This window comes from Lonchura striata, chromosome 1A (assembly GCF_050655825.1).
Source record: "Lonchura striata isolate lonStrDom1 chromosome 1A, ASM5065582v1, whole genome shotgun sequence".
Taxonomy (NCBI): Eukaryota; Metazoa; Chordata; class Aves; order Passeriformes; family Estrildidae; genus Lonchura; species Lonchura striata.
In genome coordinates, this window is record NC_140741.1 from 11,746,042 (window position 1) to 11,771,539 (window position 25,498).

The 25,498-nt window shown below is 34.6% G+C and overlaps 1 protein-coding gene across 1 annotated transcript in view; it reads left to right on the top strand.

Moving 5' to 3' along the window:
• The first annotated feature begins 77 nt into the window (after window positions 1-77).
• PLCZ1 (phospholipase C zeta 1) overlaps window positions 78-25,498 on the top strand; it is a 45,435-nt gene continuing 20,014 nt past the window's right edge. Inside the window, exons 1-7 of the mRNA XM_021535201.4 lie at window positions 78-259; window positions 4,062-4,296; window positions 10,805-11,006; window positions 12,531-12,675; window positions 14,367-14,522; window positions 21,785-22,012; window positions 24,093-24,249. Coding sequence (XP_021390876.4) covers window positions 125-259; window positions 4,062-4,296; window positions 10,805-11,006; window positions 12,531-12,675; window positions 14,367-14,522; window positions 21,785-22,012; window positions 24,093-24,249 — 1,258 coding nt within the window. The 5' untranslated portion in view covers window positions 78-124. The remainder of the gene's footprint in view (window positions 260-4,061; window positions 4,297-10,804; window positions 11,007-12,530; window positions 12,676-14,366; window positions 14,523-21,784; window positions 22,013-24,092; window positions 24,250-25,498) is intronic.

Here is a 25,498-nt window from a genome sequence, read left to right on the forward strand (position 1 = left end):
ACAAGGATGTTCTAGAGTATGAGAAAAGGAAAGCACAATCTTCTTAGATTTAACAAAATTAAACTTCTCCCCCTCACCCCCCCATTAATGGGCAATTTCGTGGGCCAAATTCTTCCTTAACCTCATGTCTCATACGTGGTTTTGGAATATCATTCAGAATGATTTCAAAACTGGGAATATTGATTTTGAGGGTTGCATGAGGCTGCTTGAAAAAATGCAAATAAATTTTGATGAAGACCATTTAAAACATATTTTCAAGGTAAGGTGTATGTACAGTAAGCAATTAACAATTTAGAAGTTCAGTTACACACATCGTACGTTTGCTGATTTTTTCAAGTTGATTTTTTGGAAAATATATATCGTGCTAGAGTGGCATGCAAAATCAGCAAAGAATTTTCCTCCTCCAGGTCATTTGTTTCTGTGTAAAATAGATAACCCATGGCTTGCATTTGAATCATAATCATTTAGATTGGAAAATACCTCTAAGATCACTGAGTCCAACCATTAATTCATTGAAAACTCCACCTCTAAACCTTGTCCTTAAGCACTACATCTACAGGTCTCATAAATGCTTTCAAGGACTGGTAACTCAGATGCTTCCCTGGACAGCCTGTTCCAATGCTTGACAACACTTTCAGTGAAGAAATTTTTACTAATAGCCAATCTAAACCATCCCTGGCACAATTTGAGTCCCCTTCTGCTTGTCCTACTGCTTGTTACTCAGAGAAGAGACTGACATTCGTAACTCTGTCTTTTCACCACAATGAATTAATTTCAGATGGAAAGCACATCCATTTTGATTCCCAGATTTTTTGTAAATTACCAGACTTGAGAAAAGTTAAAACATTCTGGTTTTATCCTATTCAGCTTCTTCTGTGATCAAGCTAATGAGCCCAGTGTGTCTGTCTGCTGCTGGGCAGAGCCATGAGAGCAACTTCCTCAAAATCCTCTTGCCAGGAGGACAACATGGACTTTCTGAGCTGCTCAGGCTTTAGATCCAGCACACATTCTCCATCCTCCACTACACCTCTCCTGTAGTATTTAAGAGGTGTTCCTGAATGGATGGGAATTCCACTTTAACCCCCAGGGAAAGGATTTGGCCTTGAGATGTGGCAGTGTTTAAGAAATTTCCATGAAGGTTACACCATCCAGCTAGAAACTGGACTTAATAAATTAATTTAGTGTAGGTAAGCAAACTACTGTCAAGCAGATCTTGTCTGTGAGCAAATACTACAAAACTGCATGCCTTGGCACATACTGGGTGTACATGTTCTTCATGTAATGACTCACAAGATGTAAGGTTTTCCCCTTTACCTCATTTTTTCCCCCAAAACAGCTGTCTGGTCATGCTGTTTCCCTAAGGGAGTGAAAACAAGTGTGTGTATAGATATATATAAATATATGTATATTTATTTATTTATTTATTTACACACACACACACACACACACACACACACACACACACACACACACACACATATATATATAAAATTCTTTTGAGAATGTTGCAAGCAGCTGGCTGACTCTGTCTTGATTTGGCAGAGGAGAATTTACTATGGCAAGTCAGAAGCTTTTAGGTCATGAGAAAGAAGGCACTAAGTTTTCCTCACCCTGTCTTCCTCTCTCATTGTTTGCCTTGTCAAGCCAAGGTAGAATCAACAGCATGAGATCAACCCTGGCTAGAGAGGCTTCCTGTGGTTTTGGAACTTGCAATGCAAGGAGATAGTTGCCAACCTAGAAAACCTCTTGAGAACTTAAAAATACCTCTCACTGTCTATCTTCCCCCTACTTTGGTTTCTGAGAGTGATGGTCAGCTGTGGGTAGAGAAGAGAGGAATAATTTGTGGGAAGTGACCTGCAAAGAACAAGTCTGCTCTAGCTGTATTTAACAACCTATTATACCCAGTAGTCGGATCTAGTTATTTATAGCAGTACTGTTAGGTGTTCTTTGCTATTTGAGAAAGATTTACAAGTGTTCAGTAGTTTGGGGGGCTCAAATATTTAATCAGTGTCATAACATGTAAAAATTCAAAGCATTGTGGGAGGGACTCTTACAGACGTCATTGTCAGTAACTACAGATCAGCAGTTAATCTAATGGTTATACATAACAAAAAACATTTTCTAGAAAACTAATTTTAAGGAATAATCTCTTTGAGTTTGTTTTACTGTAATACTCTTTTGAGCAATATGAACATTAAGGTTTAAGGAATAATAAATTTTCATATAATTTCTCTCAGAACTCTTTGTCTCTTCTTTTTCTGAACAACAAAGATTTGATGTGCATTAATAAAAATAGGAATGATAAAAATCTACCCCAAAAATTGTAGGAATATCTTTTTATAGTGGCATGATTTTTATCACTTTAATTTGGAGAGCTCTCTTGTGTAGTATTAATGCCTGTATTTCAACAAAAGGCAACTAAAATAGAAACTTTAAATTTTTGCCCAGCTTCTCTTTGTGCCAGTAACTAAGTGAACATCTTCCAAGCCCTGATAGACTGTTTATTTCCAAAATAAGTTGGTATTTTCTGTTCCTGCTTAATGGTTATGAGCAAATTTATCACATTGTTATGAACATTAAATATTGGATTGAGGATATTAACCTTAGATGGGGAATTTCTCAGCAGTAATGAAATGTATATAATTAGAATTTTTACATAAATATTTTCTTGCTAGTGATTTCTGTTAAAAATGATCATTATTATTCTCTTTCACAAAATCAAAGTGAATACTGAAGCACTGATTTGTAAGATTTTTTTCACTAAAACTCCCCATGAAATTTAATTTTGTACTTGTTTTAATTATCTAATATATTTTTACTCCTATTGTACTTATCCAGAGGTACAGTAGGAACTGTACTGTATAGGAAGGAACTGGCAATGGATCATTAAACTTGTAGGTTTTCTGATATGGCTTCAAAACCAATCTAATTTAGCAGTAATCCAAAATCTTGATCAAAGGGCAGCCAGAGCTCAAGTAAGCAATTTCCTGTTTATAGACACTTTTGTGCAAGCCAAACCAGCCATTGGAAGTGCCGTATTTTGGATGCTGGAACTTGGCCTCTTTGGCAGTCTCAGTTTAAGGAGCCAACAATTAGGAATTTTCATCAGTTCACAGTGATGATCACTGAGGCAGTGGATTGCCATTTGTGATTTTCGTGAGCAATTTTGTCAGCAGATTTCTCTTAATTTGGCAACTTTTAAAAATTATTCAGGCTAAAATATTAGAAACATTTATATTTCATATGCAGCTACTTATTTTGGGTAGAAAATTTTAAGGGGAAAATTGAATTAAACCTGAGAAAAATACAAAAGGCAGAAAAACTATTAGTCTACTCAAATTCTTTTGCCCTTTTAACTTTTCTTTTGGCTTTACTGAATAAACACTGAAATTAATTACTATGCTAACATTTTGTTAGCTCTCTGAAAACAAACTTACAATTCAAGAATTCTGAGAGTGTGAATAATTAATCTAAGTTAAACATTTTGGCTTGTTAAGAGTAGAACATGATCTCATAGGTTATTATAAAATATCATCTTCAAATTTTTAGTGTTTCTTATTTGAAGTGTTAAAAGACTTGTATCTCTTGAGAATTTGGTCATCCTTGTTTCATTTTTAAGATTACTGGTGCTGTTTTTTATGCAAATTTCACTGACAGTATTTACAATTTGGTGCAAATAGCTGTTGGAGAGGTATTACACAAAATAAATTTTCCACTTGATAAGTTTTATGCTGCACATTTATTTTAATGCATAACATTTTAGATATTTTCTACCACATGTTTTAATATTAAAAAGGCATTAAATCTAAATTTATGGTATTTATTTAGATGCTAATTATGTCATATGGTCTATTTTACTTTATATAAAATATTTGTAGCACACAAAGTGTAATCTAAAAGTTGAAGAGTTCAATCTGATTGTAGCCACTGTTGCCTGAGGATTCTTTTATGATTCTCACTCCTGTGGTCAGTTATAAAAATTTTTGGTGTATAACTTTGTATATATGCATTTTTTAAATTGATGTTTAAAAAAATTTCTTTTGGTTGCTTTTTTTCCTCAGAAAACCCTTGACAAACACTCAGGAGATATAATTAGCATGGATGACTTCAAAGCAATTTATCGAGCACTTGTACACAGACCTGAATTTGAAGAACTGTTCAAGGCTTACTCAATGGATGGCAAAATTCTACCTGATGGCCAGCTCCTTAAATTTCTTGCAAAAGAACAATTTCAAACTGAAGCTAATGAAACAACTGCTTTAGAAATTATTATGAAGTATGAACCCATTGATGAAGGTATGCACTGTTAAATTATTTGATATCTAGCTCTGATTTATTTTGCTTCTCTCAATGACTGTGTTTAGCAAAACCTCATACCTTTATTTCTTCTAAAGCATGTCTTTTCATCTATTTATTATTTCTCTTCCTGTATTTTAATTTATTTTCATTTTATTTCTCCTTTCTCTTCTATCTTATTTTTTCTGCCATTTCTTTTCCTTTTTTTCCTAATCCTTCTATAAATTCTGTCCTTCAGCTCATTACAAACCATTTTCAATTTATTTTTCTTAAGGTTCTTATCTGCCATTGTTCTTGTCTTCTCATTACACTGTCTTCTCTCCCTTGAGTCATTTAGTGATAATGCAAACCCTCAGACAAGACTTTGATGTCCCTCTGACTTCCTTGCAGAAGCACTGTGTAAAATTTTCAGAGGTGCCTAGTCACCCTTTCTGAAACACAAGAACTCTGAGAGGAAGAGGGGTTAATAAATCTCCATCACGTTCTTCACCTATTTCAAGGTGCCCCAAGTTGGGGTATGTAACACTTCTGCTGAGTTTCACTGATTTCAACTTGTGGCAAAATTTATAACTGAGTTATGAAAAGGATGGAGCTGCATTTTGTTGCAAGATGGTTTTTTTATTCAGTGAAATGTGTTTAATTCTTTTGTTTTCATGGCTCCCAGTCTTTGAAAATGGGTGGAATTCATAACTGGTTAAGGAAAAAAAAAAAAAACAAGGAGAAAATATTTATTCTGGGATAAAATCCTGGGGTTTTCTATGTTGACCTGTGGCGGAAGAAGAAAATGAAAAATGCCACTTTTTCAATGAGAAACAGAAGAACATTTGGTGTATCATTAGGAGGCACTTACTGTCCAGTAATAGCTGCAAAACACATGACTCATGCCTTTACTCTTCGAGGCTGCTTTTCAAATCTGACTGAACTTTATTGAACATATTCTACTCTTTCAGAGGAACTAATGTTTACTAATTATATAAGTTGCCAGTTTAAAAGGTTCCTTTTATTTTCTGTTACCTGTTTTGATGGGAAAGTTCAAAGCTATAACACAGTTAAACAATGAAAAATCTTCAGTCCATTGGAAAACACCTTTGTAAGTATCAACTGAGGTTCCCATAGGTTTAATTTGATGTCTGATTTAAATTTCAGATGCTGAGCCAAATTCTTGTTTGTTTCTTCATCTGTGATAAATTTGTTTGTCTCGTAATTGGAAGTAATCTTGCTGAACAAAACAGTCTCTGTATTGTTCATGCTCTTTTGAGTGAATTCAAACTCCCACTCAAACATATTTATTGAAAAGTTCCAGTTATGATTGACATGAGAGAAGATTCATATGGTATTGTGAGAGACCATTTTGTGTAACTGTTGTTCTGAATTTGCTACAGAACATTCTTCATCAGGATGATCTGTTGGACTCATCTGTCACCCTTGCCCTGTACTTTACAGAAAAGGAAAAGGGCAGGTTTTGACACTTGATTGACAGGTTTGCTGATAGTAATGACCATTCTCTCATCAATGTGATAGCACTGGTATGTCAAGATTAGGATAAAAACAATGACTACATTTTACATACAATTTAAATAAATCCATTTATGGCATTTAGAGCATCCCTAACATTTGTGCAGTGAGATTTCCAAAGCTATTGGGCCAGATAACTCTGAAATACTCTGTGGGTACTGTAGCTAGTTCAGGAATGAATTACTATTTCATTTTTATTATACAATTTAAATGCCTAGTGTCAAAATGCTACACTAACAGATTTTTTCCTGTGTGTGCTAAAAGCTTGCATTTTTGGCAGAAAGAGCCATTTCTATGGAATTGGTCATAAGATATGAATATGTGGTTCACACCTGACAGTTGTGTCTTGCTAACACCCAAATTTCAGTTTTACTTTTCCCAAACATCCTATTATCTGCCTATTTTACTATTAGCTTTGAATAGAAGCCTCAACTCATTAAATGAGATTAAAGAAAACATGCCAATTAAATGCTTTTTTTTTTTTTAGGCTTAGTATACATGTCATTTAAAAAAAAATACTTCTCATTTAAATGGATAGGATTAGAGGCACAGTGAGGATAAGAAGGTGCATCCCATTATCATTTATAATGTAGTGCCATTCAAAGACTCTACTCCTGCCTATTTTACTGCTAGGCAATACAAAAACAGGGCAAAAATGCAATCCTGTCTTAAAAAATCAGCTTGCTTTGTAAATAACAATATAAGCCTGGTGCATCTGTCAGATAAGGACTTTGAGTAATCCAGAATGTATTTGTGAAGCAAAAAAAGATTTTCAGTTTATTCCTAATATACACAGTCATGAGGGTTTTTTTGGGTTTTTTTTTTTGTGCATGTGTGGGAGACACAGCAGGATGTAGAGAATAAATTTGCAGAAGAGAGCATTTGATCCCATTGGCCAATGTAAATCAAACTTAATAAAGCAGACATCTCTGTCAAAGTCCTACAGATTTGATAAAAAAATCATGTGAAGCAGGAAAGATGACTTAAAAATCTCAACTAAGACAATGGCAGTGGCTGGATTTGTGAGACACAATAGCTCAGATGTATGAAAGGGTGTGTAAACATCCAGTCTCAGGGAAAATTTTCAAAAAAAGGTGATTACGAGCTATAAGCCCTTAGGAAACTGAACTGGACTGTTCAGATAGATACTTTATTCCATTATGCACCAGTTATAGTTGTGAGTAAGGCAGAAGAAAGCCTCCTAGAATATAAACTCAGAGTAGAAAAGGAATAACTGTATTTTTACTTTAGTCAAGGAAATACTTCTCTCTTTACTGTTCCCTTAGAGCATAAATGTTTCATTCTGATGTAAAGTAGTCAAATTTCATAGTATGAAATTCCATCTGATGATGTTTCTGCCTGACTATTAGCAATGATTGAAAGCTTCCTTCTTCCATTATAGCAGAGGAACACTCTGGTCTCTGATTGCAAGTATTTATCATGAGTTCCCCCTAAAATTCCCAGCAAATATATCTGTACCCATGTCGCTATCTCTGGGGGCTAAGTAACAGGCATTTAATTACTGATTTAGCTCTTAGGAAACAAAGAGCACACACATACATTTAAAACCATGGGAAGCCTGTTTCTCCCCATTTCCTAATCTCAAGTTCAGGCTCTTCTCTTCCCCACTCCCCAGTCTCTGCTTCAGTCCAGAAGGGCTGCATGTTGTACTCAGACCCTTCAGGAGGAAATAGGTCTTGCAGGAGGCTCTGGCCAGTTCAGAGTGATTTCTTGTTTTTTCTGCTTCAATGTAGGTACTCTACAGGCCTTCAGGGCAGCAAATATCTTATGAAAGTTTCCAATTTTTTTCTTTCCAAAAAAGAAGAAAAATACTTTCAAAGAAGCTCCAAGATAAATAAGAAAGCAGAATATAATAAACACTGAAGATAATGTATAATGCAATCAGACTCTTTCAAATACTCAGATTATATCCATAATTCCTCTCTGATGTGACAGTGTTTGTATATATGGCAGAGCTGGAACTTACCTTAACAGGAGGAATGAGAAAAATATCTTTTTTTAAATCAGATTTTAGGAAAACCAAACAATATAAAATAATATTGCTAATAAAATTAATCTCACACTATCCAAAAGGGGAGGGCAAGAAAAAAAATCATTGAACTTTGTGAACAGAAAGAGGCAACAAGAAGACAGAAATCTTTTTTTGCGTTCCCTTTCTACGAGGAATGGATATGTGGGTACACACCCTAATTACTGCTAAAAGGTTCTAATGGAGAAAAAGACAGGTTCCTCCAGGGGAGAAATGTAAGGCCTTGATGAAAGTCTTTTCACCATGGAGTAGTTATGGAGATGAATTCCCATTTCCTTTAATGGAGAAGCAGAAAAAGTCTGTAAATGGTCAGCAAATAATATGACGGTGCTATTCCTCAGAAATGTAAGGGCCTGTAATAAACTCTGTAAAAACAAAAAGATTTTTAGTTTTTGTAGACTAAAAATTATTGGAGCCATGAGCTGAATGTTTTATTGAAGTCCACAAGCTTACATATTGACTAACAAAATAATGCTAGGTGTTCATTTTTGGGGGATTATGGTCATCAGTATATCTGCACAAACATTAATTTCTCTTGAGAATATTGCAGTTAGCTTTTGTTAATGACAAGAACAGCCAGGAAAACATAATAAATAATTCAGAAGAAAAAGCAAGACTTTGAAAAGCCAGTATTTTCCACTAATTTAATATATAAATGCAGTAAAGGTAAAAATTGTTAGAAAATAAAAAAAATACTCACACAAAGAGTTACTAGATCTACTTGTAATTGCTCAGAGAAATATATAGACCATAAAAAAGAAATTAGAAATTAAATCCAGACAGGTCATGTAATTCATTATAGGCAAAGCATACAGGATGAGTGTATTCTGTTTTAAACAACATAAAAAAAAATCAGAATTATTTTTAAAGATCCAGAAAGTAGAAACTTAATCCAATTGTTACAAGTGTAGAACAATATAACACATGCATGTGGATAAATCTAAGTCAAGATACTAAATAGCATACACTTTTCAAGAGTCATCAGGGTGGCAAGAAGTCATCCTGCAAATCTTTTAGTTAAAAGACCAAAGAAATTCCTCCGTAATATTATCAATCTGAGTAAGATCTCAGTCAAAAATATGGATGAAACAGGGTAGGACCTTCTTAAATGATGTAATAAGGTCAGTGAAGACAAGCTGACAAATCCAAGTTCTTAGAAAATTGACTGTAACAAACTTGGCTAATACAAGTCAAAGGTTACTTTTGAAAATAGGGGGGAAATGAATAATGAATTGAAAGACTGGAAAAGATCAAATGTAATATCTATTTTAGAAAGGGACCATCCAAGCAACTAAACACTGTCAGTTACTAGAAAAAAAATGGAGCAAATAATAAATATGTAAACCCTTCTAAGATGGTAAAGGTGAATAGCAATTTGGCAGAATATTCCATGAAGAAATAGCATCCTGTTTTCTCCTATGAAAGATTAACAGCACTGCTGGATAGCAGAAAAATGAAAATTATCAGAGATCTGAAACAGAAAGATGCTGTGGATTGGATTTGTTTTTGTGGAAAGCAGTGGAATTAGAGAAGTGCAAGAGCAGTTTTTATCAGTGGAAGAGTGTGAAAAAAGAGGAGAGAAATAATACCAAACTGAACAAATATTTTGGATAGCAAGGAAGTTTCAGGGTAAACTGTTTCCTAATTATGGAAAAATGCCTGACAGTAAGGTTGTTTAGCAGTTGCAATGGTTTTACTGGGTTGTCTGAGGATTCTTGATCAATGGAAGTCTGGAAAAATAATATCAGCAAGATTTCTGGTAGGAATAACAGTTCTGGGATGAATGTATGTTTGATGTCTGGATGGCCTTCTGTTTTTCTTTATCATTGTAAAACATTGCAAGTTTTCTAGTTCAAAGACCTGTGTAATTGAGGGATAATTATTTTCTGTAAATTCTCATTCAGGTGTAAAACTTTCACTCTGTCACACCTCAAAGATTGATAATAGCAATTCTAACTTGTACATTCTGATTCTTACAGCTGTAGTAAGAATTACCAGGGCAGAAAAGGGGGTTTTCCTGCAGATATATCCAGGCTTCAAGTTTGTATACATTGACTACTAAGTTATAGTTAGCATAAAATAATCTTGAATTATTTGCTGCTTGTTCACTACTGGCCTGTTATGGTGACAATAAAATTATTTTATAGTAAGAACTGGGCAAAATCTCTCACTAATTCAAACTATGTTTTGAAGCAAAGCTGATTTTTGAGATTATATCATTTGCAAAATGACTGCATTTGAAACATGACTTTGGGAGCAGTAGCTGGCAGTGTAATGGCTCTGTTTGCCATTAAATCAGTCAAAACCAGAACAAATGGGATGGCTATCACTGGTGTGGACTCAATTAGTTAATTGAGTAATTAAATGCAGTAGTGTAATAAGCTTGATTTGCAATTCATCTCTGTGGGCAGTTATTTCTTTTTTTAAGATGCTATTTTTATTTCAAATATTTTTAAACATGATTTGATCAATATTTATTTGGAATTTCCTACCCCTGGGGAAGATATTTGGTGCTAGTTTCTGCAAGATTATGTTGAGAATTTCTATCTGACTTTTTTTGAGAACAATCCTGATTCTCTTAAAAGAGAAAAGAAGATTCTCTTAGTGCATTGTCTGGTATGTTACTTTCCAAAGTAAACAACAAATATTTTACTCTATATTTAATTAGGACTACTGAAAACTATTCTTACTGCTGTAATGTGCCAGAACATATTAATTTCCTATTAGAAGTTTGAACCACAGCAATTCAGCTCCAGAGTCACATGTATCTGATTTTGTGTTATTTATACATTTGTTATGAATTTAAAATTGCAGGAAAGTGTTGTGCTGTATAACCTTTAGCAGTGTTCAGAGCTGGCTATTAAAAATTTCAGAAAGTACATAGCTATAACCATCAGTGAGGCTTCATGACTGAGATTTTTTTTCCTTTTTGTTTTTGTTCAGTGAGGAAGAAAAAGCAGATGTCATTTGAAGGATTTATAAGGTACATGAACTCAGAAGAATGTTCAATATTTAAAAGCCAGCACAAGAGTGTCTATCAAGATATGACCCAGCCATTGTGTGACTATTTTATTTCATCTTCTCACAACACCTACTTGATAGCTGACCAATTAATGGGACCCAGTCATTTATGGGGATATACCAGGTATTTAGACATTGTTTTTTAATATTTTAAACATTCTTCGGCATTAAAAAAATGAATACCAAGTCACATACAATCCTATTTGGCAATAAGGGACAAAGCCATCAAAGATACAAGTTGAAAATGTGAGAGTGGTATTTTATTTTGTGTGTACACTTTTCAATATATTTGCCAAACCATCTGCTCATAGTCTGGAAACAATTTCAATTTTTTTCACTTACATCTCAGAAAATCAACCTTGCAGCAAATCTATAGTATGGTGTACAGTACATGATTAAATCAGTTTTTAATCTCAACAAGCCATGCAAAAATAAATAACTCCCAAAAGAAATGTAAAATTCTCAGGCAAGCTCTAATTTGTTCAATATACAAGATGTGTGTTGCAGTATGTCTGTGTCAAGGACATTTGTGGCCAGTGCATGTGGGCAGTTTAGAATCAACAAAACAACAAAATGTGGGCATTCAAGTAGCCAGCAGGGAGAGGAACCTCTGCAGTGCATGACTCCAGAAGGATGATAACCAGGACGGCAGGAAAGATGGAAATGGATTATGCAATAAAGGCAACACTGAGGGCAGGATACTTAAGAATTAGGAAGAGCTGTGTCCAGAATTCCTATTATTTGTACTGCTTTAGTGAAGAGGAAACAGTTGGAACCATCATCTATCTGAACTAATTTTTTGATTGCTTTCTTAATGTTCTATAGTGACTTGCAACCGTCAGAAACAATACTGAATTTCTAACAGGATTTAAAATTCCTTTATGTTAATGCTGTATTGCTGAAAGTAATTGCAAAGAGGGTATAACCCTCTCTCTGTTCCTCTTTATCTACTATTTGTGTGAGGAAAATGCTAAAATCAGCTACAGGCATATTTGACATATTGTTAATGTGTGAAAAGCAGCGTGTAAAAGACAGATTGGTAATTAAGTAAAACAGTTTATAAGAAATGTTTCAGTTAGTTGCAAGTCAAATATGAGAAACCTAAGAGTTTAAGGATGCCACTAACATATTAAAATTAAAGCAGTCAAGTCAATGTTCCTGAGAAACTTTAGCACTCCCTCTTGGGAACAGGGGCTGGGGAGAAGAACTGACTTATGTAAAGCCCAAGTGCAACCTGATACTCTAAGTGCAATGGATTTTTAAATACAGTGATTCTCAAAATTGCAAGCAAGTTTGGAAAACAAACACAAAAGACCATTTAAAATATTTATTATTATATTTTAAGTGGAATGTTCCCTTAATTCCAAAATTCATTTATTGAAAACTATGGTCTTTTAAAGAAGACAATTCAGGTAATCCCATATTCTTTAAAGCTCTAACAAAACTTATTACATAACACACCTAAAATAAACAACAGAGAGTATGTCTGTCTCATATATATAAAATTCTGTAGGATTTCTTTTTATTTATGATGAAAATGAGGTTTTTCTGTAATTAATCACTGTGCTTGTAATCAGAAATACAGCACCTTGTATAAAAAAGTGTGGTATCTTCTGGCTGTAAAATGCTTTCTCTTGTTCTTCTGAAGTGCTCTCCTAAAAGGATGTCGTTGCCTGGAGATTGACTGCTGGGATGGCAACAACAATGAACCCGTTGTGTATCATGGTCACACTTTAACAAGCAAAATTCCATTTCGTTCTGTAATTCATGTGATTGACAAGTATGCATTTATGGTATGTATAGATATATGTATGTATACACAAGTTGGTTAGAGTAGTGGATTTAACTAAGCCAGGAACATGGCTCTTATAGATTCTCCAGGGTAAAAAATTATGAAGCAGAGCCTGTGGCAATGGGTATTGTTAAAATGAATTACATAGCAATTGTGCTATTTATTCTTAATGTATTTTTAAAATTTTTTAAAGGAATCATAAGAATTTGTCCTGATAATGAATATACATTAAACTTAGTGCAAAGGATTCAGGTGATCTTACTCAGCTTCTTATGTGTAATTCTCACCTGAGATTATTTAAACAAGGGCTGAATATAAATTGAAGAACTACTTCAGAACTGGTCTGATGTTTTCCTCCTTCATTATATATTCTAAAGGTTTTTATATCACTTATTCTTCTGCTGCTATCAATCTGTCTCATATCCTATGTGAATTTATGAAATAGACAAAAATATTAGATATTATCTTAAAGTCTGAGGCCTTGTTTTCCATTTCTTCTCTTTTTATTTTGAATGTTGACCCTTATAAATATTAGCAGCTAATAGTTTTTTTGGTCAGGTGACTCATCACGGCAAGGTTCCTTCTGCCTATCTCTGGAAAACCACTGAAATCTGGAGAGATTTGACATTGTCTCAGGCTTTTGTATAGGCTTTTGGCAAAATTCCTGCTCAAAGGAAGTGCTGAATGACTACTATGATAAATCTCAGAATCAGGCCAGCATTATGTGTGAGAATAAATACACCTATGATCATAACTTTATGTGGATTTTTATACATATGTGCTTATAGTCTTCTCAGTGTAAGCTGTGTTTTTTCTGTTCTGTTTCCTATATAAAATTTAATTAGTCTCTGATTTTAAAAGTGAAATTAAAAACATGATTTTATTCCACGGTTTTTCAAAACTCATTGGATATAACTCATTGGATATGTTGTGTATTCTTGCTAATACACAACATATTGTGCTTAACTCTGATGCAAATTTTATTTCTCAAGCCCAAGTGCCAATGAAATGATAAAATCACAATAGGTAATGTTGGTACCAGCTGTCCATGCAGGCTGAGCTTTGCTTATGTAATTATTTATGTAATTATTTTATGGATGTGTTTCTTTTGAGTCATTCTCTAATTTTTACTCAATTTCCCTTTTTCACCTTTTACCTTTAATTTTTACTCAATTACCCTTGCTTGAGTACTGGGATGAGTAAAGTGTAGGCTGTCCTTAAAAATGTCTGTGATATTATGAAAAATAAAAAATATGCATAGCTTGTTCATGTAAAGGCAATAATTTCTGAACAAGCTTTGGGGAGACTATCAGCTTAAAAAGTAATCAAAAAAATCTGTCATAAACTATAGCAAAAGACAGTTAATCCTGTCTTATGTTGTCAATTTAAATTTTATAATTGGATTTTACCTTTTAAAACCAAAAAAAGCAGTCTTTTTACACCTCTGCCTATGTCTAGCTCTGCTTTAACTTTCTGAAGGTGCAATTTTTCTTCTTCAATTGTTCTTTCTCTTTTCCACAAATGTGAGCTTTTTTATAGTCTTCCTAACCTGAAACAACTGATCTATGTTTGAAATGTTTCAAAAATGAAGGTAAATACAGATTGCCATGGGGACTTTTCCAAGATATTTTGGAAAATCTATTATTCTTATTTTTATTTATTAATAATTAAATCCTAAAATTATATTTCCAGTCATCTGCCTATCCACTTGTACTGTCTTTGGAGAACCACTGCAGCCCTAAACAGCAGGAAGTAATGGCAGAGTGCTTGAAAACTATTCTAGGTGATAAACTTCTTTCTACACCAATTGGTGGTGAAGTAGATATGACTCGACTGCCTTCTCCTGAGGTAATAAGTTTTCATTTTTCTCTATGAAGGAGATGGAAAAAATTGTGGGCTACTTCATTATTATTTTTTGAGCCTCTGGAACTGAATTCATGGATCAGTTCTGGTGTTAGAAATACACTTCAGTTAAGTTAGTAACAAAATATTTAAACAAGCACAAAAAAGCCCCATGGAAAGATGCCACATGTTGGTGTATCTGTTATCTCCTGATTTATTTTTTGTTGCTTGAATTGAAGAAAATTTTTGAAATTTAAACATATTATTGAAATGGAAACCTGGATCAGCATTTCTTTGGTCAGTAACAGTGATGATGAAGTTTTTCTTTGCATTATACTACTGAAAAGCCATTCTCTGTCAGTGTGTTTCTCCCTAAGACAGTGTTCTTCAGCTGGTGGCCTGAGACCCCTGGGATATGAAGGCAAAAAAGGCAATTAGATAGGTATTGAAAATTTTACTGCAAGCTAGAATAAATAAATTTCCATTGTGCTAGACTTTGCACATAATTCTCTTTCAAGGACAAAGTTTTTTAAAAATGTCTTGTAGAACAAATACATGCATAGATACAAAAATACTTAGGCTTGTCAGTGTTGCTAGTGATAGCTATATTTTACACTTTTTTTTTTACAGTAGCTACAAAAAATGCAAATGAAAATGTGGGGAGGAAGCAGTCTCATAAGAAAAACAACACACAAAAGGTTGTAATTTTCAAGGGACTTGTCAAGGAAAAATATTTTTGAAGCAATCTGTCCAGAAGATGTGTTAAAGTATTAACAATGCTCATATTTCCATAAAAATATGGAATTTATGTATCTATAAATTTATTTTAAAATGAATTTATTTATTAATTTATTTATAAATTTATTTAATATTGACATTTCTCCACTTTGTTGTTGTTGTTTTTGTAGCATTATTTTTTTTTTTACATCAGGATGTCCAATATAATTTTGAAGCCTTAAAAAATGCTTTTTCAGTTAGGAAAAAGTATAAACTATATCAAACAGGAGGGCTTGTTTTAAAGCTTCTGCAAACATGGTTGGATTCAGTGTAGGAGGTATCCAAGGGTCATATGTCCTCTGAAGTAAGCACAAAATCAGTGAACATGGAATCATTAAATCACACACTTAAAAATATTACTTTCTATTATATATGCTCCTTACCATATAGTTACTGTGATACAGGGAATTCATACTTTATATTTCCATAGCTTAGAGTTTTCATGAGTCAGATCTGTAGAGTTTTGCCTGAAAATGGATTTCTGGGTCCATAAGTATGGAAATGTTGTCATGTGAGATTAATTCTCCTGAACTTTTAGCATATTAAAGTATTGTGAGACATATTTCCTATCTGTGAAAGGTGTAGGATTACTTAAATAACACCAAGGTTCTCAGCTGGTTACAAAGGTTTGAATTTAATAAATTATTATCTTGAGAATGAACATAAATTAAGATCATCTCAATTTCTCCTAGGTGTTCTGATCAAGCATGTAAGAAAAATCAGTAGGATTTTACCTAGCAATGCAAATATGTAGCTATTTGTAAATTCAGTAGTAAGCTTGACATTTGGCTGACATCTTTTTGAAGAACAACTTTTGGTCCATGTTCAAAAGGAGTTTAGTGACATCACATCTTTAAAGTTTGGGACCTTGTGCATTTCCATGGCCTGCGTAAATTCATTATCATTTGAGAAAACCAAATTCTGAATTTAGTCTTCAGACTGCTTTACTTAAGCTGTGCAAAGGAGATGCTACGGAATCATAAATGTTGAATTTAAAATGCTGTTTGTGGGAAGGATTCTCAGTTAGTGCAAAAAAAAAAAAAAGCTGTCACCTATATAATTTACTGCTCTACTTTTTGCAAGATGGAGCATGAGCAAGAATAGGGAAAAAGCCACTTCAGTGTTCTTCAAGATCAGAATTAAATGGTTCTCTTGTGTGCACATGAAGTGGGAAACCATACAGTTTCCTACACTTCAGAGAAACATTTGCCAATTACAGGTTCCTTTTAGGTTTTGGATTTTGGAGACTTCCATGGAAATTATTTGCTCTTCTCTTATATAATCAATCTTCTACTTCCTTCTTTAAGTAGATCTTGAGCTATACCTTTGTCAACTGAGATGATTGTGTGTATGTGGAAGGGGGTTAAAATGAGGAAAACCCACTCTTAGGTGGTTTCTTGGACCACCTTGCAATGATGTCTCCTACCATTGTAATTCTAAGTAAAAATCACATAGGGGACCAGAAAATAAAAGTATAGGATCACTAAGCACTTCTCTCTGCTTTTCCTAACACTTGCTTCATCTGAAAAACAAACCCCAGAATATTTCAGGAATAAGGGTGTTTTTAATTCTTTGCCCTCAGTCATATAGTCACACCTCCATGAGACTACATTGATATTGTTAATTGCCTGCAATTCCTGTATTCTGTAGCATCTCAACACAAAATTCTTCCTCTACATATAGCAGAAAAAGAAGACTCTAGCTCTATTTCCTTGTTTCACACATACCTTATCCCATGAGAAACTGAGGCTGCCCTTAAGCTTCACCTGTCTATTCTACCTCTTTCCAGAGCCGATGTTTTTCTGCCCAAAACAGACCTGACAAAATTCTCTGCCCCCAGTCTTGGCCATCAGGGTGCCTCTAAAGAGACTTCATTAACTTCCTGTGGTATTCACTGGAATATCAGGTCCTTTGAGTCAGTTCCTGCACTAAATTAGATGTGACATCACTGACTGGTGCCAGACATCCCTGCTGGTTGCACCAGCACTCCTGGTGATGTGTTGATAGAAAGTGAAGGGATGAAGTGTCTTATGCAGCAATTCGTAGATGAACTTAGAAAATATCAAAAATTTATGTTAAAATATATGTTAGAAGAGATAAGGTTTTACTTACCCTGCTGTGTCCTTCCTCTCTAAGAAATTTGACAGCAATTGAAAGAAACATGCAGACATCCAATATAACACAGAAAATAATGTAAACACATTGCTTTGATGAAGGTTTTTCCTCAATTATTTTGCATTGTAGTCTACTGAACTGCCTTACACTGCTGACAAGATATATATATCAGATAGTCAGGACATTTTTATTATTTGCAGGTTTTCTGTCACAAAGTTGGAATGAGATATTGATGTGTGATTAACTGAATGTGAAGTGGCAGCTACTGTGATTTTACAAGTTGTCTTTAATGTTTACCACACAGCTGCAAGATCAGTTGTGGTGGTTCACAAGCATTTCTGGCCAGGATTGCCAAGACTTTCCTATGGTTGTTAAACCTGTGGTGTCCAAATAAAAGGATATATTTAATGATCTCCTCGAGAAAGATCAATAGAAGGTCTCCAATACAACTTTATGGGCTATGGACATTTTAAATTCTGCTATTATGGGGAAAGCAACTAATCTCATAAATCAGGACTCATTCTTCCCCCTTTTCTTCACCTTTATCTACCCAGTATACAAAGGAGCTTTCTCTACACAATGAGTGTTTTCATTGAGAAATTCAAGATCAAGCCTGCTTTAGCATATTTAATTCTGTTGCTTCAGTTATGAGATGAATTCCTATTTATTTTGACAATTAAAAATACGCAAATGTCCTGACCAAGTCTTTGTATCAGAAATATCCTTGCTTCTTAGCAAGTCAAAACATTTCTAGTTATTCTTTTGCCTTTCAATCAGTTTATGGTATCTATTCTTTACAAAAATAAGAAGAAAGATATGAGAATGTGGTATGCCTTGGTGTGGACCTCAAAAGTTTAAAAAAAAAAGTATTTTTTCTCATAAAATTTCTGGAAACTGTAGGCTGTACTGAGTACTTACAAAAGGCTCATCTAATTCCTTCACTATTTTTAGGCACTGCACTCCTCTTGAGGCAATATGGTTTTCCCAGAAATGTGGTAAACATGTGACAGCCATTATCTGTTGCTTCCCTGTAGTGTAAAGCAACTTCAGGAGGTAACTAAAAGCAAGACATTGCCATATTTTATATCATCACCCAGGTAGATCTTGGGTCAATGGTTTACTTGGTATATAAAAATCAGGTTTGGCAAGGTATCTTCTAGGAACATTGAGCTTTGGTAAGGAATCTGTGCCACTCTGAGCACACTGTTTAAATATCCAATATGTTGCCAACCTGCAACCATCTTTCTCCACAATCATCCTTTGGATTTCTTTCCAATCCATCCAGAGATTTAGTTGCCTGTGTAGAATATAATCTCAGCTGTAGCACAGCTGTTTAGCCTTGGACTAGACATGCCTGAAGTTTACTACAGAGCACAACACAGAAGTGGAATTTTCAGGCAGAGTGCTTCTCACTGGGCAAATGTGTTGTATGAAAACTTGTTATGAGGTAGTTAAAATGCTGCTCCTGATATAATTAATATCAGTTTACCTAGAGCTCAGATATTGCTGGTAGTATTGATTTAAAGTATCTTGATAACTGTGATGTATAAGGCTGCCACAAAGGCATTCATTCACACTTCACTAAGTGTGATTCTCTTGAACTGTTAAAGATAGCTGGTGTTGGTTTGTTTTAACAGTTGTACTTAACAAATCTTATCATTGTCTCAAAACCTTTCCCTGTGTTAGACTTCACAGGAGGTGTTGCATCTTCACCCTATATCAGTAGTTAAGGCAGCAACACAATTCTTGAAATAGAATATTATGTAAAACTCAGAAGAAATTTTTAACCTTGTTATTTAGCAAGATTTTCAGGATTTGCTATTCCTCTAAGCACCTACAGCTGGTCAGAAGAGGAGAAGGGGGAACAAGCTAAATTTGAGCAGGAGAAGCTATTATTTTTTAAATACTTCTATCTCAAATCCAGGGTTTATTCCTTACATTTCTGGGGACTGAATTTTTATATTACATAACCACAGTCATCCATATGTGGGTTTGCCTTATCCAAAGTGCTTGTGATTTTTGTCTTGGAAACATGGCATTGCTACAGCTGATTTGTGTTGTACATCACATTAACCAGAATGTACAAGAAAAAGGTTTTGTTCATTTCATTATGAAAATATTTGTTCCAGTTGATTGTACTTTGATTCTTTTGCTTATGCCAGCATTGAAGTCCCACTATGCTCTAGGGAAGATCTATTATGTTTTACATATTTAAATTTTTTAGGATTCTTATAGTTTATGTAGAAGTAAACAGCAAATGTATTCTTAATGTATTTTGCCTTTCATAATGAAACTAGAAAGGAGAAGTTATAGTGAATGCTCAGAGTTTCAACTCATTAAAAGGCTTTTCAGCCCTTTTAGAAGAGTTGGACATGTAAAGAAAAAGGTGTCACATGCTTAGCAGTGCTGATTACTGATTAAAGAACTCAGATTTCACAGTCACTGATTTTGTAATCATAAATTTGTTATAAGTTTTTTTGAAGATGTTTGAAGTTCAAAATCATTGGTATGTCATTTTTTCACTCTATGTTTCCCTTTCAATGATTTGGGGTAACTATTATTGGAATTTGCTTCTGGCCAAAAGACTTTCATATCACTGGAGTATTTTTTTATAACTGTTTCTAAAAAGAGCTGTGATTTTAAAATGTTATCTTTGTAGAAAACAAAACAAGAAAACCTCAAAAAACTCCCTCTACCTCAGGGTGTTTACACTTTTTTAACAGCTTGTAAACAGAATTTTAGAGACTGACTTAAAACATGACCCACTTTTATATAACTACACACACTCATTCTATGGTGTTTTTTCATTGAAAAAAGTTTGCATATAGGAGGCAGTAATGTAACCATAGAAAGTTTTTTCTTCCCTTCCATACCAGGCCTGTTTTTTTCATGTATAGAATTAAATCTTCCTGTGAATAGCAATATAAAAGAACAACAGTGAATAGAATTGCTTTTAAATATTAGGAAATATGAACATGAAAAGGAAAATTCACAACTCTTAAAAAATATGAGTAGCATTAATCATATTAAAACACTTCTAAAAATATCACAGGGAAAAAAAAATGAGTGCATCAATAAGAAATGAAGGAAATGTTAAAGGGCATCCTTATTCTGGGTCACCAGTGCAGAGAGACTAATCAAACCTTCCAGCAGCATGGCATTGATAGATATTGGGCATAGGATGTCTCATTCCATTGGCACCCTGCAAACTGCAACAGATCTGAGGTGATAAGGGATTATGAGCAATGGAGCTGGCAATGGAAATGGATGGAATGTCTCTATCCTTGCCTATGGTTCTGGTTTCCATTATAGAACCTTGGGTTTATATGTTTTTATCATCCGTAAGTTTCATTTTTACTTAATGGATACCTTAAACTACAGCATTTTAGTTACCTTTCATTTATTGTGAAATTATTTATTCCCTTTCCTGCCACACTCCCAGGAGTATAATCTTCCTTTTCACTAGAGAATAGGAAATTTAAGGAATATTTTTGAGGATCATTTTATTCAAGAGCCATAGTAAGTCCTGTTACTCAGTGGCAGCTCCTGTGTCCAGATGTAGAGTTGAATGTCTGCTACATAAGAGCAGCTTTACTACTAATATAATTGTATAAATTAAAGTGAAATATGTACTCATAAGATTTGTTGCATAGATTAAAGCCATGTTATTAGAATCAACATAATTCAATATTATTTTTACCCCTCTACATTATATATTATGGAGATGGATACATGTCCATTTAAAAATAGAAAAACTGCTTAGGCAAAATCACCAAACGGTTGTTTCCCTGACCAGGTAAGATCAGTATAAGGATCTACAGTAATATAAACAAGCTATAAGCAAAACTTTTAATTTGGTACACAAGACAGATATGCACAAAAAATCAAATCAGAAATGTCCTGTAGCCTCAATGATAAATGAAAACAATCCAAATTAATATCAGACATGTGTATACATGTCTGATATATATACAAGTGTATACACACACACACACACACACACACACACATATATATATATATATATATATATATATTTAAAGACATTTATTTAGGCATAGTAAAAAATTATACCTTCTACATCATGCCAGGCTATCTTACTTCCTACTTCTATATTTTCATAGTTTCAGCATCTCTGTACCTCTGGTGGAGAGCTTCTTTTCCTGTCACAGGGTTAGATAGTCACATTCTGTTGTGTACTTTGATCCTCAGATTCTGTTTATTTGGCTTTGGCTTCTGCCTCACTCATATCTATTTTCCTTCATTTTTTAAGCTCACTTCATTATTCTTAATAAACAACTTTGAAGATGAGTTAATACCAAGAGATGAAAAACCCACATAATTCTAGCTACTATTGTTAAACCTCTTTTCTGTAGGCATTAAAATTCAAAGTTCTGGTAAAAAATAAAAAAGTTGGAACACTTGAGCAAAGCCTGCTCAGGATGGATGATGACTATCGTGGTGAGGCAGAGGAATTGTCTGACTCTGACTTTCAGTCTGATGACGAGGACACAGATGACACGTTGCCTCTTCAGAGAACCAGGAGTCCCACCAAAAGAAAAGGAGATCGTAAATCTTCAATCCCACCTCAAAAAAAACCCAAGGTAACTTTTGCTTCAATTGAATATAGAGAACACATAGATTTTTTTTTTAATATTATCTTAAAACAGAGACTAAATTTAAAAGGGAAGCTTTAAAATTACTAAGATCAGTGCATTTGGAAATGACATGTTTTAGCTGAAGGTTTCAGAATTTTCCTATTATGAGAAAGGTCAGACTGGACCACATTTTAGTATCCTACTAAAAGCAACCCCTCCCCGTGCTCCCATCTTGAACTTCAACCACATTTTCCTCTTTCTCTGCTTGTCCCAGGTGCTCAGTACCACAGTAGATTTAAGATGAACTTATCCAAGGATTTTGTTGGTGCCATGGCCCACCTGGAACTATAAGTGTATAGAGAACACTTATAGCAGTTCCTGATGACAACAGGCAGAGTTAACTATTTCTTCCCCAAGTCTACCAGTTTATTTCTAAGATAGATAGATTCCCCTGTTTTCTTCTCTTCTATGATCTTTTGCATTAAATTAGGTGCATATTCCTGGTTGTGCTGAAACATTTTTCAGCACCTGGAATTGAAGAGGTATTTTTACATTTATCACGTAAAAACTTAACATTAAGCACTATTTCTGAAAGAAGTGTAAAATTGGGTGTAATCTCCTTTTTGAAAGTCAAATTGAACTCATTTTTTAAACCAAGTATAATTCTCTACCATGCAAAATCTGTTGTTTCATCAGGGTTGAACATCAGGGTTCACCTTTTTTAAGATGTCAGGTAGCACCTGAAGTATCTTGCACATCATGCTCTGATTACCTGAATGTGGCTAAACTGACAAGGCTCCTCAGAGCCCAGTGTTCTTGCTAAGAGGAAGGGTGTCTTTTTTAAATATGATTTGATGGTGAAAGTTTTTGCTTCTTTCTCATTCCATCTGACATGGAGAGACAGTAAGGAAAAATTCTGAGGAAGGATGGAGACTTCTTTGAACAGGAAATGCCATCTTTCTAGGCAATATGTTTCAAGTTTATTTGTAGGACCATGTTACAGACAAGAATGTATTCCACATACTCTTAAACAGCAGCAACAAAAAGTGTCTGCTTATATTTCACAGACAGAAGAGAAAGTGGTTTCCAGGGTCCCAGTCTGTTGGAGTATTTGTCTTGATATCCCACTGTATTGCTTTTGGGAGGGTGGGAGAGTATTTGAATCTACAGAAGATACCCCAGTGATGCTGCTGGCTTTGCCTGCCTCCAGAGAGTTGTGTTTTTCAGCATTTCCATGGCAGTAGACTCCTATTGCTCCTTGTGGGACACAACCCCAGAATAATTAATCATCTTGAACTTTGCAGAGTTTAAGAGCCATGAGGAGGCAATCTCTATTATTTTGCCAGATGAGAATTGCCTTCAAAAGCCTTAATAGAATGTAAACATGATTAGCATCAGCAGTTCTCTGCTGGCTACTGCCCCCAATTAGCTCACAAGTTATACTGTGGAAAATGGTCATTAGTGCCTCACTGTAAGAGAGAAAACCCTTGTAAAATTTCAGTAATTTTTGCTTGTTTTGGTAATGGAGCAGACTAAATTAAGATTTTGGTGACAGAACTTTCAACCTTAATCAAGAGGAAAAGTTTTCCTGACTTCAGAGCAATCCTTAGAGGAATATGCCTTTGACTAATTTGCTTATCACAGTGTAATATTTGCCTGTTATTCTGCATTTTATAGATGAGTTTATGCTGTTGGTCTTTTCTAGGACTTCATATATTTACAAATAGAAAGTTGGAGGTGTATTTTTGAGGAGAAATGTTAAAAGCCATAGAAAATTATGTTATTTTAAACCAGTCTTAGAAGCAGGAAAATTATAAAGCTATCCAGAAGAACATTCTGCTAGGAAGCATCTCTCCACTCACCCTATGATTACTATGATAAACATGGACACAATAGCCTCAATTTTCTTTCAGTGGATCAAATCTCACTATTAAAGGTCGTATTTATTAAATTTATTAACTGTGGCATATTTTCCCATGCTTTATGCATCCAAAATGATTGTTTATGTGAATCATTAATATTAATAATAATGAAATAAGCATTATTGTGACTTTTTAAATTCCATTATTCATCTGATGATTATTAGGTGAGGAGGACAAAGATTGCCCTTGTATTGTCAGACCTTGTGGTTTACACCAAATCTCAGAAGTTTGTGAGCTTTGAGCATTCTCAGCAGCATCAGCAGTGCTATGAAAATAATTCCATTGGAGAGAGTCAAGCACGAAAACTTGCAAAAATTTCAGGTAATTTCTTTTGGGTTAATAATTTAAGAGTTACATTGTTACTATGGTTCACTTCTTAGGCATTGTAAGGGTTAAAATTTTATGAAACAACTGCTCTCTGATTTTATTTGGTTCTTTGTATAACACTGTTTTAGAAATGTCCCTTGCATAACATTTTTTAAATTTCTGTTGGTTTTGTGAGGAAAATTGAAATTCAGCTTTGTTTAATTCCGTGTAAAGAACAAATACTAACACAGTCTACAGAATGTATATCTGCCTTTTGATTGTTTTCTGCATCAAATAATTTAGGAGTTTCAGTCAGTACTTGAAAAAATGTGGAATAAATTTCACTCTCTCCCCTCTCCCTTTCCCAAAATCTGGGCTGAGAAAGCAGAGTTGGTTTGGCAGTCCCCTGGCTTTGGTGAGAGCTGCAGATAAGAATCCTCATTAATGGGATGGCTAAAGCCCAGGGCAGGCAGTGTGCTCCACTGGAGCAGACCTTTCAGCCCAGCCAAGTTGGATTATTCCAAACTCATTCTGTGTTGGAGCATCTCCATTTGGTGCAGGCAGCACAGTGCAGCCTCTGCTGCTCCAACTCCAGAGTCCTGAGGGGTGGTGAGAGCAGAGATCACTGACTGTGACAATGACAAGGAAATCTGCCACATGCCCATTCACTCGGGGCCAGCCCTGCTGCCACCCACCCGCTTTGTGGAGGAGGTTCAGTACCTGGTGAGGTGAATGATGCTGAACAGCATCAAAGTAGGATTTTCCAATCATCCACAGAGTCCTCTCTGGTTCCTCTAGCACCCCACGATATATAAAAGTAATTCTATAACACCCCTCTCCATCAAAAAATAACCCCTCCCAAACAACAAACCAAACCAAAATCAACCAACCAAAAAATGAGATGAGATGAGAGGAGAATGGAATAGATCAGAAAGATGATGCTGGAAATGTAGATTTTGGTTTAATATCTAAAAAGGAATCGTGTAGATAGAAGTCACCTGAAGTTTCCCACATTCATGTAGTCTATGCCTGCGTGTGAGAAAGGAAGGAACACAGCCAGCAGAAGGAAAAACAATGTTAATGAATAGTTAGCATCTTCTGAGGCATATATAAGAATAATTTAAGTAGCTTTAAAAAGTGTGCTCTTCCCTGGTCTCAGTATTATTTAGTCATTTTATTTAAATCTCCTAACAGCAAACAAGCCAAGATCATCTAGAGATGATTTTTTTTTTTTCATTTTGAGCTATTATAGAATGAGTAAACT